At 38.4% G+C, this 19,862-nt stretch overlaps 1 protein-coding gene across 4 annotated transcripts in view; it reads left to right on the top strand.

The window, feature by feature from the left end:
• The window catches only part of NCKAP5 (NCK associated protein 5), a 377,012-nt gene that overhangs the window by 328,831 nt on the left and 28,319 nt on the right, over window positions 1–19,862 (top strand). For all 4 annotated transcript variants that reach the window (XM_066323141.1, XM_066323142.1, XM_066323143.1 and 1 more), the window contains exons 16-17: window positions 16,606–16,920; window positions 19,080–19,216. In XM_066323141.1, the coding sequence (XP_066179238.1) occupies window positions 16,606–16,920; window positions 19,080–19,216 (452 nt within the window). The remainder of the gene's footprint in view (window positions 1–16,605; window positions 16,921–19,079; window positions 19,217–19,862) is intronic.

Below are 19,862 nucleotides of genomic sequence, written 5' to 3'. Positions count from 1 at the left end.
ATTAAGCAGGGAAAATGTTTTTTATGCAGCAGGAAAAGCACGTGTTTCTGTAGTTGTCACTAAAATCAGTAAACTGACAGCAGTCCTGCCCAGTTAACCAATAAACAAGATACTAATAACAGTCTTCTGGGTAGGTGTCATGTGAGACAATTGTGGTTCATCATGTTCTAAACAGTGAGATACTCCTGGGGATGAATCAAAAAATGTGTAAAATACCAGTTGCTAGGTTTTTAATTGTCAGTTGCTGATCTAAACCAATTTGAGTATTTTGCTGGCTCTTCAGATTTGGTCAGTTGGAAGAAAGCAACAGTGCCCATTTACATACAATTTCCCTCCTCAAATACGTATATCTCAGGAACACGTTACCATTTCCATATGAAGCAGTCATTATGTTGTGCTATATTGGTTTCCAAAATACATTTAAACCATTTTGAAAGTTGTTTTAAAATGTTACAGCCTTACCTTTGCTACATGTGGTGTCAGTGAGGAGCCCAATGTGGCCATGGCAGAGATGCTCCCAGTGCTCCCACCCCCACAGACAGCAGAGCTGAGGACCCAAGAATGTCCCTTTGAAGTCCAGTCATCCTCAGAGCTCTTCCCTCAAGCCCTTTGCAATAAAATAGTTGTGTTTTGGAAGAGGCATGAAGTGGAAAATGCTGCTGAAGTACCTACTAAGAGGAAGGACATGATGAAAAGGTTGACTACCCCTTCATGTCATAACAGACTCCCCAGCTCAGAGAGGTACAGCAGGGTCTTCAAATATTCCTATAAATAAAATTCTTTTATTGAATGCACAGATGATGTGTCAGGAGCCTGACAGTATTGTTCCCGTGTAAACATAAAAAAAAAGGCACCTTCATTTTACAAAGAAAAAGAATTCTGTTCCTCTCAAGGGAGGAGAAATGTCATTATTTGTCTTGAATTTCTTCATTGTCACAATGGCCCAAAAACTTACAAGACAGTTACAGATGACGCCTTTACATACAGAATGAAATAATTGGACATCGTGAGAGGAACAAAGCATTTGTTTAAAAGTTCAATATTTCATATTTCAAGTGCTGTTTCAAATTAGCAGCTACTCCTGGAAAAGTGTGATTATATTAATTACAATGCATTCAGAATTTTCATTGATAAACAGCTTCAAGGGAAAAGTCAATCCGTGGCACAAGTAAACAAATGCTAATTACTGTAGAATTCATTCTAGCAGACGACTTCAGATGGGAATACTAGGGTATGCAGCAACACTGGGTTTGGGTATACACAAATTAACAGGCTGTTTTCTTTTTGGAAATATATCTGCAATGAACAGGAAATGTAGTTGTAATTAATCATATCATTCTTCAGTGTTGGTATGAACCTCTCTTGAGGCTGAAAGACTGAATGTGCCATTTTCTCAGACAGCAACACTTCGGTGATTTATCAAACCCCGGTCTGAAATTTGCATGATAATAATTCTTCTGGGTCCAGTTTCTTTTTCTGTTACCCCAAATGGGTGAAATTATGCTAGAAGAGCAAGTCAAAATGGAATAAGCTTTTTGCTAATGATATACTCAAGCTTCACACAAAACACAGCCTCAGCTTAAAGAGGCTGATGAGAAGTGTCTCAGAAAGTTTCAAGTCTTCTTAAATTTACACTCAGCTTTCAATAAGAAGAAAGAGTTTTGGTGGTTTTTTGTCACAGGTATTTCTGTGTGTGAATATGTTTATTTTCCATAGTGGGTTTCCAGCAGGCATTCCATCCTTAGCAATGTAAGTGAATCAAACACTTCTGGTCTAAGGCACTGAAATTCAGAGAGTACATGAAAGCTTGGGCAGTTCATCTGAAGGAATTGTTTTATTGAACTGGAAATTTTATGGTTTCAAATGTTATATTTCATATGTCACTGACTAAACTAGAAGGCCAGGTTGATTGTATATAAAAACCTGATGAGTTTTGACATCAGGGGCATCACTGCTAGCAGATTTTTTCATCAAAATAACATCACTGGTAAGAATAAAATAGATTTTAGCTGTCTGATTAGACCTGAAGTTTCATGTGGGCTCTCTAGAGAGAAAATACCTGATAACAGGAGAATTGGTCGTAGCAATCCAAAATACATCTGGGAGTTATTGGCACTGCCTGCTCCACTGGCAGCACAAGGTACTTCCTCCTGAAGTTGTGTGGGGAGTTAAATCCCTGAGGCAGGCTGGGGTTTCAATCCACAGTAGAAAGATTTCCTGGAAACAGATTACCTAACATTGACCCCTGTTGTGTGTTTGGAGAATTCCAAGTAAAATTCAGAGCTGGACAAAGATGATGAAGATAAATGAGTCAGAATTCTTGAAACTTTGAAGAAGGACTTGGAACTAATGTTTGTCAAATTTTCATTAGAGGTCCAGGTCAGTTGCTCTAAATGGATTTATCCAGTGTTAAATGGGAACCTTGTAGACAGAGCAGATGCCTTCAGAGACTTAAGAGGGTTTTGAAAAGTCTCTAGCTAGGTAGAGGGTTGGGCTTCCACATTATCAAAGCAACAGTGAAAGTGCTCTGTAGACTTTGGTGCTTTGTGCCAGAACAAAAACACACACTGAGGTCAAGGGATTCTTTTGTAGCTCTGCTGTAGCCCAGCGCTCAAATCCATTAAAGTTCTTGATAATCATCTTCCTTATGGCAGGCTTTATCATCATTTTCTCTGCTTTCCAAGAACAACCTTTCAGAAGGGTTTTGCAGCATAATTTAAAGGCAGTCTGGTCAGAAAAAGGAAGACACTTTTTTTTTATTTTTTTAAGGAAACTTTTTTGAGATTTGTCTTCTTTAGGGAGCATTTGGTTGAATCCCTTAGATAGTTCATGTTCCAGAGAGGGAATACAGTGAGTATTTTGTATGTTGCATTGTGTTTTAAAATCCTTCCTTTAAGCTCTATATGCAACAAAATGATCAAACTCCATTTTCAGTAGATACCAGGAAAGTCCTTCACAGCAAGTTTTATAGATAAGTTGCCAGCTCCTGGGTAGCAATTTTACAGATATACTGATAGCAAAGGTAGAACATGTAACTTTGCAGATAGACGTGGGTTTCACTTAAAATGAAATGTCAGCATTACAATTATTTGTATTGACATATCAAATACTAAAGATGATAACCTTGCCTTTTGTATTCTCATTGTTTTATTCAGCACCCAGTAGCCATACTATGAAATTATATATATGATAATAAGAAAATACACTTCATGAGCAGAATTTTCTCTGAGAATGGCCTGAATTTTTTCTAGTGCTGCAGATAGATTTGTTTCTGGCTCCTCTTTTCTTCCTGGTTCTTATGTATGTTTTTCCCACAAATGGATCCATTTTCTTGTCTCACTTTTCTCCTCATGTTTGTTCACCTGCATCATTTGAAGCAGGTGGTCACTGTTTGTATGGTGCTGCTTGTGTGGGCTCACCACAAATCCAGACTCTAATTCAGAGCCTTTTTGTATCCATACACCATTTCGAATCAGCAGATCCTTGCTCCAGTGCCATCTGCCTTTTTTGTTCTTTTGGTTTCTTTCTGAAATCTAAATCTGATGAAGACTGGAACCAAAAAATTATGTTTCACATTTTATTTCTGACTGTGCCATTTAATGTACATACTCTAAGTGATTAGTTATATAAATTATCCAATGTCTTATTTCAAACCTTGCTGAAAATAACAGTGGTCCCTCTGCTTGTTTAATAAGCTTGTACCAAGTTTCCAATGAGAGAAAAAAAAATACTGGACACCATTCTCTGCCAAACCAAACACTTGGTTTTGTCTACCATTATGTAAACTACTAAAACTGGGGTTTTTTACTGGGATACTGAGTAAACAGCTGTTAAATTCATGTTTTCTCATTCTTGGGGAATTGAAATAGATGTGAGGGAAACAAGCCTGATTAATGTGGTAAATACATTAAATTTGACATGCATCATCCTAAAGCATGTCCATTAAGTCTGATATATTTGAGTAAACACATTTACATTAAGGATCCCTCAAAACCTGCAGACAGATTACGTGAGGTCTGTAATGGATTAGTGAGATAAATGTAACAGGATAAGTGAGAGAGGAGAGATGGTGAGCAAAGTTATCTGTGTTATAGCCTGTGCATTCAGGAGAGATGATCCACATCATCTGGGAGAGGAAAAGGGATAAGCTACAATTTGCTTAAATACCCAGCAAATCATTGTGTGCCTCCAGTGCATGAAATGAAGAACAATATTCAACTGATATAGTGTCTTCTCACCTCAAAAGAAATCCTCTCCTGCCATGAAGCCTCAATGCCTGAGAAAACAATTTATCACTGTCAGCATTAATTCCTTTCATCAGGCCATTGATAGAAGTTAAAAAGCATTTAGCAATCATCACTGATACAGCAGTTGAGTCATTCATTTACACATTCTCAGATAAAGGAGAATTGTTTGCTTTATCTGCCCCATCACCACTCAGCAAAGCTGTGGAATGCCTAGAAGTCTTTACATGTGAGGTTGCTGTCTATGAAAGCCATCAGGCAAAACCAGTTATCACTGAATCCATTTCCAGCCTGGGTCTGTTCCTATTTCACATCTGCAAAATGTTCCATTTTGATACAAGTTGTGATAAGGTATTAGATTCTTCCTGAACCCTCTCTACTGAGCAATGGTACAAGTATGCACGGATTTATTTGCACATCATAACAAAGCTGTTTTCCCAAGCCCCCTGTGCATGTGGAAGCTGAGAGGTTGGTGTTAGATCTGTAGGTGCTAGCTGTGCTTAGCAAATGTCCTAGAGCCTTGAAATGGGAGTTCAGCATAGCAGATAACTTAAAAATCTGCTCACTTGCTGTCTAACCACCTTCTAATTTGGCTGTTAATCCAAAAGGGTTCCCAGTTGCTAGAATAATCATGAATTGATAAATAGTAAAATAAATTGCTAAATTTGATAATTAAATTGATTTGATAATTACTATTGATAAATAGTAAAATAAAATAAAAAATCAAAACAGAAAAAGCCTCAAAATCTAGTGCCACAAGTGTCCTGAAGGATGTGAGAGACCATCACAATCTTACTTGCCATGATGTTACTGTACAGACAGGAGGCATGTTTGAAAGTGCACAAACAGAACTGAGATCATCTGGATAAAAAGCAGTTCCATTTGGACTCTGACTTACCAAAATGCCTCACTCAGTCCCTCTAAATTTATGCCATTTGCTGCCTCCATGTAATATCCCCAAAGCATGTGCATTTCCATGCAATTATCAAGCACTATTCTTCCCCTTTTTTACTCCAGAATCTTCGTTTTCTGATCCTTCAACACTGTTGAAATGACCTTTGGCTGTTGTTTACTTACTTTCCTGAACCCTAGCAGCTAAAAAGTCATCCCTGATGGGAAATCTGGTTTAATAACTAGTAGTTGTTCATTGCAAGAACAACTGACTGTCCTGTGTGTAGAAACATCCCCTTAGGGTGGAAGTCCTGCTCAGGGACCTCATCAGTCAAGTTTTTTAAATCTTCAAGGATGTTGTTCTTCATCTGTCCCTGACCAGTGTGCCATTTCTTTACACAACATTCAGCAGTCCCGTGTTTCCATGCTGCAATATTTGTGTTGCTGAAGATGTGGTGTGGTCCTGCTGTTGGGTTGATCTCCAGGACAGTGTGCAACAGCCTTAAAAACCATTCCAGGTCTTGCTCATCAGAAATACATTGGTGCATAAAGCTCACTAAATACCCTTTCCTTCTACTGAGTTGCTCTGTGTGTTCTCAGTGGAATTTTATTAAAATAAATGACTGCTTTCTGTGTGTGTGTGTGTGTGTGTGGTTTTTGTATGGGTGAGAAGGTGAAGGAGCCACACTGCAGAACAGACGGCTGAGAGAGGAATAGCATTATATGTGTTTGGAGCACTAAAACAGCATGGATAGTGTCAGCCATGCTGTGTTCTGGACTTGTTTGGCATTTGGACATAGCTGCAGGGGTTGATTTTGAAGTAATGGTCTGGAGGAGCCTATGATAACAAAGCAAAACTTTCTGTGCATTTTTCTGGTTGATACTTGTATTTTCATGAGGATGATGGAGAACCTTGCCAATGTGAATAATAAGAAACTAACATCCATTAATGTCTTCTAATTTATGTCAGCTTACTTTCTTCACAGTCTGGCAAAGACAAATCATGTCTTTTTACCTTAAAGATAGTACACATAGCATTTGTCTAATTGCCAATTCTTCTACAGCTCAGCTGCAGCCTACTGTCTAGCTTGTCTTCCCTCTGTGGAGAGAATTAATATTTTGGATCAACACTTCCTTATTAGCCACAGTGATTTGCTGTTAATTTCCTTCTTTGTCATTACATCTACTCTCCCAGAAATACCAAATTTTATCACTACAATGAGAAGTGTGTCTCTTTATGCATTATATATAGGATACAGTCTAATTATTATTCAAGATACTAAGAATCTGCTGGTCTCATTCAGGCTTAAAATGTCAATTAAACAGGATGGCTGGGTTCTGCCACTCTGAAGTGAATGCTGCTGTGTTGATTTACTGTACTTTACAGTCTAGCCCAATCTATATTCATTTTTATCACTCAAATCAGGACTGTGCCTGATTATCCTGCCTCTTACAGGATAGCACACACTGGTATTCTCTACAGCAGTTGGAGTCCCTCTGTTTGAAACTTTTTTACTTTACATGTTTTTTTGCTCCTGGCAAGGGCCGTCTGTGGATGTGTGTATGAAGCTTCAGTCATCCATTTCCCATTAATTCATATACCTGAAGTACAACTGAGCAAACTGGAAAGCTTTTCTAGTGAGGATGTGAACATGTTTCATCTGTGCTCACAGGGACTTTATGCTCCTTTTCCACAGTGAAATCTAGTATAACCTTCATGAAAAATACATTTTTACCTGAATTATCAGTTAAGTTTGAGCTGTATTGAAATATGCCTTTCCAGATTCTCACTTTGAGGATAGGATGCCTTTTCCTAATTTTGTTGCTGTTTTAATTGAGTTCAAGCTTTGATTTATGTCTTCAGTCTGACACTTGAATTGCTGACATATGATTATGCAATTAATCATTGGAGATCATAGAGAAACAAACTCTTCCAAAAAAATTTCTCTATGAGAGAAATAATTCCTATACAATTAGTGCATAGTTTTTAATACTAGATTAACTCAATTCCTCAGTGTTTGGACAGTTCTGTTATGACAAGAAAAGGAAATCAAGCAATACATTTACAGTGAATAATTTCTTCTTTTCTTGAACGAGGAGAGGTGCAGTGTGTTGTTTCAAAGCCATCATCCTAATGGTGTTTTTGTAGCACCACGTAACATGGCATGCAATTTTTGCAAAAAACAGAATTACTTAAAAAAAAAATCTCAGCATTCTTCTGGCTTCAAATTGTGATGGTTTCTGACCAGCTCCTGCTCACCTGCAGTTAGTTCCACATCGATTCAGCTGCTTTGGAGTAGCTGAACTTGGGTACCAGAATGGAAGGATTATAGTGCACCTAAAAGTTACTTAAAGCTTTGTGCACTCACTCTGTTAATAAGTTTTTATTAATTAAGAAATACAATCAATTTTTTCAGGTTTTTTTCAGGTGCATATTTTGAGTGATTGTTAGCAGTACCCTTAAGTAAAGCCATCTGCAGGGCAAAAAACTAAAAATAAATTATTTAAAGTTTCATTTAATATTCATGTGGCTTTAATTTCAGTATTTTTTTTAACTAACAAACAAAAAGCAGTGATGCTACAGAGTAAATATAGTACATTCTCTAGAGCATTTGCAAAACCCAGAGCCTCCTGTGCACTTAGAAACTGGTCTGTGTTTACCAGAGACAGCATTTTTGCTTAAAGCACTATCCCTAGTCCTATCTGTTGGGAATAGAAAATCAAAGAAAGTATCTCAATGTGAGTGAAACCAAACTCCAATTTATAAGAGAGTTGCTTAACAGCCAGTAAATCAGTGTTTCCACCCCTTATCCTTAAATGCCTCCAGCACAGTCCTCAGTGAACAGAAGCCCTGCATGGAACAGCCAAAAGCTCCCCTGGGCACCATGTGCAGCCCATGTCTCTGAGATGCTGTGTGACCACTTCTCTAACTGGGGTTTATTGCAGTTATTCTTAAAATAAACCAGCTGCTTCTAACAGTACCAGCAAAACCCCAACCTTGATGCTGCTTGTAGGTATTTTGCAGCTTGCTGTGAATTCCTGAACAACCTCCAGGAAAGCTGAGTGGAGGTATCTGCACAAGCATTACTCATGGCAGGGATTGCAGGTTGGTTGTGCTCTGACTGCCAAACATCCACGTTCTTTATCCTCATGGCAGCACTCCAGTGATGGAGAAGTGGGATTAGCTCTGTGTTTGAATGTGAACAACTGGGGCATAAAGCAAGAGAGATAAAGGCCTGTGGTAACATGGAAAAGACATGGCTGAGGCAGCCCTTTGCACCTGAGTAAATAACAAACCTTCCTGTCTTGGGCTTTGCTATTTACAGGCAGGATTTCTGGGAGCTGGGATGTGCCTTTCCTGTTAGGAAGGGAGCATCCATCCACACTTCGAAGGAGCCATCTCCAGGAAGATGTTCCTGAGACTGTGCAAATGCTGGCTCCCAACCTTCACATTTCAGGGTTCTGAGGGAAACAGAAGGCTTTATTCAGTGAAAAAAGCCTGGGAATGCTGCATTCCTGCATTGCAGCAGGCCTGTTGCTTACCTTGGATTCACACCTTGCTTGAGATGTAGGACTTCTCCTTCTTCTCAGCTGTTACTCATCTCTAACTCTCTCAAAGATAGTTTCAGAGTTGTAAAGCTTTGGGGATATACAGCCAGAAAAGAGGAATAGCTCCCCAAAGAGTTTCTAGGCTGGCCTCACTGACAGCCAGGCTGCACCCTGTCTTCATTTAATTACCTTTTATACAGAGCTTCAAGCTGCTCTTCAAACAAATTACAAGTCTCAATATATCTTTTCTAGCAGGACTAAAACAGTATCTGTTCCTAATATCCTGTCTCCTGAGAACAGTGAGTAGATTTTGAGAAAGAAAATACAACAGCGTAATAGAAGAGAGATAATTCCAGCTGCCATTGGTTGTGGGACTTCCCCAGCTGGAAAACTGCACGTACACCTTTGTATTTTAAAGACAGAGGTGGTGTTGAGTAGCAAATTAAAAAAAATCATCCAAGTTCTTCCTCCAGCTCATTTTGGCCTCTTTAACAACCCTATTCCACATGGCTTGTCACCATTACAAGCATGCAGGAACCTGATCTAAATGCCTGGAGGAAGATAGGAAAAAGTTGTAGAAAAAAAAAGGTCCATAGATAACTGCTAAATTGGAGTACAAGATCATTAGTATTCTCTAATAATTAAAACTAATCTTTTGAGTTACTAGTAGAAAAAGTATTTTAAGATGGGACTGGAATTAAAATGAGGCAGCAATTATCTGTTTCAACTCAGAAAATACACTTCAGATGGGATTGTGGTCATGGAAAACTGTGAAGACAACTGACAATTTATTGGATAAATGACATATTGAAGTTTGCAGGTTTTGCAAAATAAAGTGTGACTAGGAAGAAAATAGAGCACTGAATAAGTTGGTTGTATTTATTTAGTTTATTGTTATTATAAAGAGGCATAAATTGTAATCCCAAATTCAAGTAGCCATGAATGAAGTTCCATCATTTGAAAATGCACAGCACAGTCCTCCTCCAATTTATCCTTCCTTAGTATATGTTGGAAATAGTCCCATGCCACCAGTGCAGTACCCAGGGGAGTGTTGGGCTGTGAAAACTTGGGTCTTTTCTAGTTTTACCTTGGATAGCCTTTGGGTTTTTTAATTTGGCACATTAATTGTACCTAAGATCTAGATAGAAAACAATAATGCACTCATCTTTGACCAACTGGATCAAATTATAGTGTAAATATTCCAGAAGGAATAATCTACTTAAAATTGACAATGATTTGGCAGAAATACATTTTCTTCTTTTTGTGGTTGCTTTAGCATTGCAGATGAAGAGAAGGATGTGCAAATAAAGAGATCTGTTTTGCCATCTGTAGTTTAACTTCTTCCTGCCAATGCCACATGTAGCCTAAAGATGTTTATTAACTTTTGAAAGAATTTTGTAGGGACCTATCAACATTTGAAATATTCTTCTGAAAAGAAAAAAAAAAAAAAAACTATTAATTTTTAATTTGGCATGTTTGAAAATGCTAGAGAAAAACGAAAAACTATACTCCCTTTGTGTTCCAGAAGAAAGCCAGTACATGTTATCTGGTTCCCCATCACAGCCTAGTGGAAACTCTTGAACTTTCTAATGCAAAGAAAGGTAATTTGTTAGAATTTGTGTATTCTTTTACTGCAGGGAACCAGGTCCTTCCATTTTTAATGTCCAGGATACTCCTTGAAGAAGGCCTATTCGGTGTTATTTACCCCTCAAAACCTGTCAAGGCTTGAGTCTGTACTTTTGAAGACAGCTTGCTGGAAATTTCCCAGCGAAACTGTTCTTGATACAGAGCTATTTTTGACTGATATTTTTTTCCTGAAAATGCCTGCTTTCTGGGGAGAATTCTGGTGGTTACTTAAAGATTTCAGCTGAAATTTCTGTCAATCATGTGCAGTTTTGTAGGCCAAAACTTGAAAATTTATGTGAGGAATATCTCAAACCAGCTGTAGTGGTGAGCACAGGGGAGGATTCCACATTTTTCATGAGGTGGGATGCTTCTTTTAAAGAAAATATATCCCTGTGCTACTAGTATTGCACCTAGAAGGCTTGATGTAATCAGAACTACCTGTGATCTTTCTGACATAAAATACATTTGTCATCTGTTGTTGTTTTTTTTTTTCAATATTAAGACAGATTTGCCATCAAATTTAAGTAACACGAAGACACACCTCCAAATAGAAACTGTTTATGTGTCATTTAACGTGGAAATAGGGTTTGTTTGCAGTAATTGCATCTGGTATCTGTCAGTGTGTTTCCTAAGTAACATCCTGGTGGGAATGGCTGAGGTTATAGAGCCTGGAATCCTCAATCCCCTCAGGCAGCACTAAGGGACAGCTGCCTCTGTCACTCGTGGCACAAGTGGGTAGAGAGGCAAAACTCCACTCACAACACAGCAGGACCTATAATTATTTCCTCTCCAACCTCTAAGTCCTTCCCTCTGTGCCACCATCCAGAAATGTCTCCTCTTGTTATGCCTAATTGGAAGTGGGGGAATTGTCTGCCCGTTTTGAGTGATGCTGTGTCTGCACATAGACCTGTTTAATAGGACTGCTGACTGATGCCTTATTTTAGCTCTCTGGGTAAAACTTGGCTTCTTGTGGTTTCCGTAAAGATTTTTATGGGTTATTCAAGAATAAAAGAAAAACTCACAGATTGTTTTAAATAGGTGGTCAAAATAACCATGAGTTGTTTTATAGACTTCTCAGCAGTGTAACAGTTCCTGTGTAAAGAAGGGCTTGTGTGTGATTTGTGAATGGACTAAGCATCTGTGAAACTCATTTAGGATACAACATAAAAAGGCTTTATTAGAATGTGAATCTTTAATTTATCTGAGGAAACATTATGAAACGCTCCCCAGTTATTCAGTTAAAGGTTTGTTTGCAATAACACGTGGCATTATATCCCCCTTAGCAAAAAGCATGGTTTCACATTATTGAAGAAAAGTGTAATCAGAAGCTGTGTTTAAAAGACACATCACCATCTTATGTCTTCTCTCTTATGAAATTCATGAATCCTCCTCATTATGTGCTAGGACTCAGTCATAGGTTCAACATTAGAAAGACTAACATGTCCCTAATCTAAAAGTGGGATGAATTTTGCTTATTTTGAGTAATACCCTATTTTGCAACCATCAGTGTAGAACTTAACTGGGACTGGACCAACATTTCTTGCGCCGTGCTGGAAGCAATTCCCTTCACAGTAACTGCTCTCTGCTTTCTTTCATAGATTTTTCCCCAAATTGATTTTCCTTTAACAGGCATTGTATGAAAAGAGGAGCAGAGCAGGGTGCTGTGTAACAGCAAAAAGCAGCATGGTACCAGCTCAGAAAATACAGAAACTCACTCAGAAATCAGAGTGAGAGCTCCTTCACCCTCATGGTGACCCAGAGCAGTGCTTCTGAAGGAACACAAAAGCAGGGTCAGCACTCAGCTTCCCTGGGTATTCTCTTCTGGTCTCCAATGAATTTTGTACCAAGGATGCTTTCTGAGGTAGAGGTGATGTGTTTCTGATGTCTTTGTGGCAAGTGTTTCTGAAGACATTAAAAAAAAAAAAAAAAAAAAGGGTTGAAGTATAATTAGGTTTACTGATTTGTTGCTGGTATTTAAGATGCATTTTTAAATTATCTATGCTCAGGAGAATGCCCTAAAATACTTCAATGAATTCTAAGCTGTCAGTTCTTACCAGTGGAGTATGTTTACTTCTAACTCTCTAATTTTTGCATTTCAGAGGAAAATGTAAAAAGAACCCTACAGAATGAGCTGCTAGAGTTGCTTTCCCCAGTGATGATCTGATTTTTAGAATTCCTGATACCTGCCAGCCTGAGTGTATGCCCCTTTCCTACTCTGCTCTTGTCCAGACCCTCAGAGACGAGCAGAGTTTTCACAGATACTTTTTATTCCATCTCTAATTTGGGTGCTGGCTCTGTGTTGAAGAGGCCTTGGTGATCTCCTGATACCAGAAAATGTTGGTAAAGCGCCAACGATGATGCAATATTGCAAAGCAATGTCCAGCCTTACAAATTTCTGTGGTGTCAGCTGATGTAGGACATGAACTGCAGGATCTTCTCGCATGTGAAAATATTAAATTTGAAAATTATTGAGAAGTAGTTCAGAAAACTTTCACAAATATTTCCATGCAATGTAAACCCTTTTTTTTTTCCTGTGGTTAAGAGGCTCCTCAACATTAAAGGTCTTCCTCAGATTTTCCATTGAGCTCTTACAATGCCCTGTCATCAAAAGATTCACATGCAGTCAAGAGTTTTGGGATCTCCAGGAAATATCTGTAAATTCTTCCTTGTTTCTGTTTTCAGTTTGGAATTGTTCATCTACAGAAGGACTTCCAGGGACTGTGTTTTAGGTCCAGACTCAAATCCCCATGATGAGAGGGAGGGAAGGGGTTATTTCAGTATTTCAGGCTTTTGATTCTAGTCTGATTATTCAGAGAAAGGGCTGATGATGAGTCTGTCTGTGTCCACTATAAAGCCAATACCATTCTGTGAGCTTCTTTCTTCCCTGGCAAAGAAAGAGGAGGGGGAAAAAAAATCAGAAACAGGCAAGGAATTTGGCTGGTATGCCAGGAAGAATTCTCAAGCAAAAGTAATTAAGCTCATATATAACTCTTCCCAGACTTTAATGTTTCACGGAGTCATTTTTCATCTACTGAGTGGTACTGTCACAGCACCAGAGATTTAACTTTTACATATTTTCATTATGTAGTCTTGTGCAGCTCTTGCTGATAACAGTAATTTGAAGTGTCAGTGCAGCTGATGAAATCAGATGGGCCATGAAGCTGTTTGAAAGCTGTCACTGGGATGTATAAAGTATTTTTTTATTTTGCAGTTGCTTCATAAAAATTTAAAAACTACGCAAGATAATGTGTATTCGTTCTTTCAGTGATACAAATTGTTCTGAAGGATACTTTTTTATTTGTAGTGTATAGCTTTAGGGGGGAATTAATTACTTTCAGTAATGAAAAATTAAAATTGACAAAGAATTCTGTGGTTTCCTCTGGCTTTAGGACTAGGGTTTTGAGGATTGTTCAACATAGCCGAGTCACAGAATTTTCCAAAAATCTGTCTTTAAGTGTCACAACAGGAGCTGCCAAGTGCCATTGAGCACACTGAAAGCCAGACCCTTCTGTGGTTTTTCAGAACTAAAAATTGAGCTGGGTGAGCTGTTTTAAAAATATGTTTTCCACCTGGTGTATTTCCTTTATCATGGATAAAGTATCTATGAAGGAAGACTGAAATCGATTAAAACTATTTTTCCTTTTAATTAAATACGATACCACTGGTGTGCTCCTCCATCACTCTCCCAATTATTTTAGAAACAGCAGGAGACTGTATATCCTTGGAAGTCTGGTCCTCAGTATTCATTTCTTTTGATTCTCTGCCATTGTTTTCATGGTCCATTCCTAGATGTACACAAGGTAATTGTGGGCAAAAGTAGAAACATTTTAAGAAACACAACCTTTAGAAGATAAAAGTTTCCATCTTCCAGTTCTCCCTTAGCCAAGGCTGTAGCTTTGCTTTTTGATGTACCTTTTGATCCTGCTTAATTCTTCTATAATAATTAGGAGGGAATGACTTTTACATTTCTTACAGAATGGTCAGAAAGGAAACAACACTGCAAGGTCCTTCAGAGTCCTGTGGAAATGGGTTCCAAACCAGGTCTCACACTGAACGTACAGAGAGGACAGGGGAGACTCCTCAGAACACTTCTGTGTTTTCTTATGTGATGTTTCCAGTTTACTCTGTGGCTCTGCTGAAGAGCTCTGCCTCTCCAGCACCACCAGTGCTGCACAGATGTCTTTTGGTTAAGAGGCAGAAAACAGAAGTCCTTTTTTATTCCTTATTTCCCTTTATTTGCTAACTCTCTCACCAACACTCTTTAGTTGAAGAATTGCCTGTCCACAAGCTAACATGCTGTTTCAGCTTGATTATCTTCAGAAAATGGCAAGGGCAACGCCTGGCATTTTAAATTGCTTTTCCACACTCACACTTCTATCTAGGTATTTTGCCATTCAAAATCAGCAACAAAAATAGTTAGAGGAAATATAGCTGAGATAAGAGGGTTCAGTAGATGGGATACCTCCTTTCGATGCAGCAGGACCAAATAGAATTATCTTTTTTTTTCTTCATGTTTCCTGGAAAACCTTCAGCAACTTCAAAAATCACTATGAAACGTTACCTTAGAAATATGGTGGGAAATGTAGGTGCTAGCTAGGCATGGCTTCCACACCTTGCCTCCTTCTACCTCTGGAGAGAAATTACTGGCATGCAGTGATTCTGTGAGGGAAATCAGAGCCACTTGCTGCCCTTTTAAAAGACAACGCACAGAGTATTTGCTGCTGCAGCTCAGCCAGGCCCTGTAAGGTTCAGGTGCTCAGTAGGACTTTCAGTCCTTCTTTGATCCTGAGTGATGAGGATTAGGCAAAGAGGACCACATAAATATAGGCTGCTTTTGCAAGAACCATGAAATAGAAATATATATTTAACTTATCTGTAAGTAGTTTCATACTTGTTATCAAGAAAGGCCCGTTGAGCTGAAGCTATTTAACAAGAATGACCATGGTAATGTTCTCAGTTCAAAAAACAAATGGGCAAAACCCGTAGGGGAGAGATATTTTTAAATTTTTGAGAGTATTAGAAACACTGCAGAGGGAAAAATAGTGAAAATTACTTGACAGAGCATTGCTAACTACAACAGACTTTAATAACAAATGAACATATCATAAAAAAATCAATACTAAGAAACACGTAAAATAGAGATGGAGAAGATATATTAGGCCATATTCTGCATCTCCTGCTAGAGCAGAATTGTTCACTGCAGTATATCTTTAGTGTAGCCTTAAATTGTTCAAAGCAAAGGAAATTCCTCTGCTTCCTTTGGGATTGTCTGCCACAGACTTAAGATCTTGCTGTCAAGGGATGTTTCCAGACATTTAACCTAAATTATGCTCATTTTCCAGCCATTAGTGCTGAAGTTCCCTCCTTGGTGTTCCTAGCTCTCAGAAGGACTTTGCCATCACAGTCTCTTCAGCATTGTTTGCCCATTATAGAGACAAAAGGGAAGTCTCTGGAAAGTGATAGAGAATGAGAGGGCAGGGGGGCTGCCTGTACGTGCTGGTTGCTCAAATAGCACTGTGCCCACAGCTACACTTGCACCTTTCCCTGTTCCGTGGTTCCTACAGCATCTTTCCAAGAGGATGAATAAGCTGGAGGGCTGTGTGGGACCATACTGCTCCCCCAAAAAATGTACTAAAGGTATCTCTGCCTGGCATTGTGTGCAGTTACCCAAACTGGGATATGCAGATCCAGAGCATGACAAGGTAAACAAAGGGTGTGGCTGTTGCTGTCCAAGATCTTCAGGATGCTCTGAGAGATGGATATCTCTGAGAAAGTCGGTAAATCTTAATTTTGTGTAAGAATACATGGTACATTTTGGTTAACACCTTCTTGTGTGAGAAACAATTAGCAAAACACGGGAATGGAGAGGCCAAACCTTTGTGGAGCGTGGGTTTATGTTGGAAGAAATATATTACACTACTCCATCCCTCACATTGATACTCTACATTCTGTGGGCTTTCAAACGAAATGATTTTAAAATTCCAGCTGTAATTGCTTTCCAGGACCTGCCCCACTTATCCATTATCACACTGTTGCTCCAGAGCAAGCCAGTGTCAATGTTTCAGCACTTGTTTATTTTCACTGCACCTCACCAGGGCATTTCCTTGTATTCAGTTACACAAAGTGTCATCAAAGGTGCTCCTTTGACAGGTAACAGCAGGTTCACAAAGTGCTAAAATGTTTCCCTTGCCTCCAAACCTTCCCTTTAAGAGGCCCTTTTTTCCCCCCTTAGATCCTTTCCCTGACTTTCAGTACCTTCAGCTCCATCCCATGACCCCAATCTCCTGTGCCTTAGAGTCTTGCTGCCAGATGAGGACGTTGGACAGCGGGATCGGAACCTTCCCGCTCCCCGACTCGGGGAACCGCGCCACGGGGCGACACGTTTCCAGGCAAGAATCAGCCTTGGAAACTGGAGTCTTTGCAGCACCCCAGCAAGTTCCTCTTTCAGCTCCTTCAGTAAAAGCCAAAACTCTTGAGCGAGAAGTGCCTTCGACAGCTAAGAGCCAGGAGTCTGTGGAAAGCGTAATTAGTCACTCGACATCCGATCCGGCCATGACTGCCAAAGGTATACGACCTTTTCAAAGTCGCCTTCCCAAACCAGCTTCCTCAGGTAAAATGTCAATTACGCTGAAAATCACATTATTTCTGCCTTGGCCTCTGTTTTGATTAGCAGAAATGCTGTAATAATGGCAATTGATAACAGAAATGTTAAATGCGGAGCAGAAGATACTCTTTTTATGAATGCCTAAGGTTAACAAGTTTGTGACCTGAGCCATATGGAGATTTTGTTAAACAAAATGCTTATCTGAGGAAGAAAAATGAGTTTAGTACTTAAAGCCTTCTCTGAAGAAACAGTACTTGAAGAAAAAAACCATATGCCAGCCTTGGAAGTTGACTTGAAAAAGAATACGGATGTTCAGCAATATTCAGGATCAGACTGTACGAAGTACAAAGCACAGCCATGTTGTGACATAGAAAAGATAAATTCATAAAGACTTGCTTTTGATACTGGATTTGAACTAAAAACCTCATTTGGCCTCAATGCATAAATTCTGTCCCACTGAATATATGTCCTTGACCTCAAACAAGGCTCTCATTACTTCACTACATCATACAAACACATTTATATATATGAACATAAAATACCTGACTTTCACTTATGAGCTGTGAGTGTGCTTACAAGAGCTGACAAAGGTATAAAAGGTCTGGCAATTCATCAAAGCTCCAGAAAATAACTTAGTATTTGTAAATAGTTCCATTGAAGTCTGTGCTTTTTTTATAAACAAACATTAACTATTTATATAAGTTTTTGGAAGGCTTTAGAGTTATTAATATATATGTTAACAGCATTAAAAGTCATGTAGCATTAACAATAGGAACATTTTGATAGCACAACAGATACAGCAGAAAGCACAGTAAAAGTGATTAGTTTAATGAGGAAGAGTATTTTTTTTATCTCGACCAAATGCAGTGTCACTCATTTATTGGAGTTATGGTGATTAGCACTTTGTCAGTCCAGTTATTGCTCCTGTAGAAGTTGAGAGTATTTAACTTGCATAAATCTGTATCACTCTATCAGAGAGATTCTGTATAATTAGCATGTAAGGTTAAATATCAAGTTTGAGATTAATTTAAGGCCATCAAATATATGTTCTGATAATGAGCTGACAGGTACTGAATCCGGGAGGAAAGAAGCCTCTCTTATATATCCATAGGATGAATTACAAAAGGTTTCTAATTAAACATCTTAGAACTCAGTTGATTTAGCAATATTCTCAGTGCAGTACTGTAGTGGTATAATAGACTGCAAACACACATTGTATGCTCTATTGCAGACTCCCCTGCTTGTTTCAAATCAAAGCTAAATAAAAGATATTATAATACTTAGTATATTTTAAATAAGTGTACTGTTAATTAGTGGTACAGCTGAGAAGGATTCAGAAGAGAAATCTTAGTTATAGATTATGTGCTACATGCTTGAATGGCCACATGTGTGACCTCAATTCAGCAGTGTGTTATAGAGTAGGGCCCATGATTAAACACTGTCATTATAACAAATTGAACAGAAACTGCAAGCATTGAATTGCTTCATAAGAAGTCAGTAGCAGTAAGATTGTTCTGATCTTAATGCTAATATTCACTGCACCAACCTTGTAAGGTTTGTATCTTAATTAAATTGTCATGAAGAGATGTTACAAAAAAGTAGTATACATCAGATGATGGGGTCAGCTCATTCTTTACTAGACTATCTTCATTCAATTCTTTTCTCCTTCTCTTTCTCTTCCAAATTACAATTATCACTTTATTTCATATGCACCATATATCTTCTTTGATGTTCTGATTTTGCATAGTGCAAATATAGCAAATAAAAAAGCTGGCTTCCCACTAGAAAGGTACTTCCAATTATATTTATGTTAAAAGATTGTTCTCTGAGAACATAAAATAGCAGAGCAGATCCTACAATGCCTAGAAGTAGTTATTGAATGTTGTTTCTTTGTTGAAAGGGTATATATTTTATAACTAATGAAGGGATTTAAATTCATGCTTTCCTCTTCTCTTGTTAACTGGAAAAGGATTTGGATGAAATTCTGCCACTTTAGTAAGAACTGTTCCAGTAAGTTAGTAAGTTGTTCCTTTGAGCAGTAAAATATTATTGGACATAATGAAAGTATCATAATTTGCCCCCAGTTTTTACTGGATTATAATTGACACACTATCATGAAGATGCTGATGAGACCTAGAATTTAAATAATGTCTCCCTTAATTCAGGAATAATTAACCTTGCAAAGCAAAGTGAACAAGAAGCAAGTTCTGTGACCTCTGCCTCATTAGAACACACCGAAGAGACTGTAGAAAATAGAAAAGTTCTTCCAGAGTGGACCCCCAAGAAAACTACTAAAACAAAGGTACAAGTTAAGTAGTGGCATCTCTTAAATGAGATGAATATTGTGGCCAGTGTTGAGGTATCAGTGTTTTAATGGCCAGTGCTTTAATATGGTGTGCAGAGTAAATAACAATCTAACAGCTGCATTTACTTCCTTACCCTTCATTTGCTATCTCATTTTTTATCAGTAATAATGATACAGCACCTAAAGGTTCTTTGTCTGCCTGGTTATAAACATGTTTTCATTAAAATCCTCTCAGGCACTTTTAGAAAAGGAAATGGAGACCTTTTACCCCATTCTTCTCTTGTAGAAAGTTGGTATTGTTTGTTGCTTTTCATGAGATTCAGATTGTTTTTTTTCCCCATGATTAAGCTTCCTTGTCTGTATGGCTGTGTAGTATGAGAGTTTGAGAAGAGCTGTGGAAGTACTGTGAACAGGAAAATACTCTCCTAACATGTTTCTGTGGTGTTTGGGGGCTACAGCTGACTTGCAGTCTCTAATGCTGGGCATTCCTGGCTGCATGCAGGTATCTTAAGCTCTGGTTCCCTCTCCACATTAGGAATCTCTTTGTGATTCCTAACAAAGGGATGTCCTTCTGCAGCAGTTAAAACATGGATGGAAACATGGGGAAATTATTATTCCTCTTAGAGAAACAGAACTAAAATCT

This window comes from Sylvia atricapilla, chromosome 7 (assembly GCF_009819655.1).
Source record: "Sylvia atricapilla isolate bSylAtr1 chromosome 7, bSylAtr1.pri, whole genome shotgun sequence".
Classification (NCBI taxonomy): domain Eukaryota; kingdom Metazoa; phylum Chordata; class Aves; order Passeriformes; family Sylviidae; genus Sylvia; species Sylvia atricapilla.
Note: the sequence above shows the minus strand (reverse complement) of the source record. Positions and strands in the feature narration are given on the sequence as shown.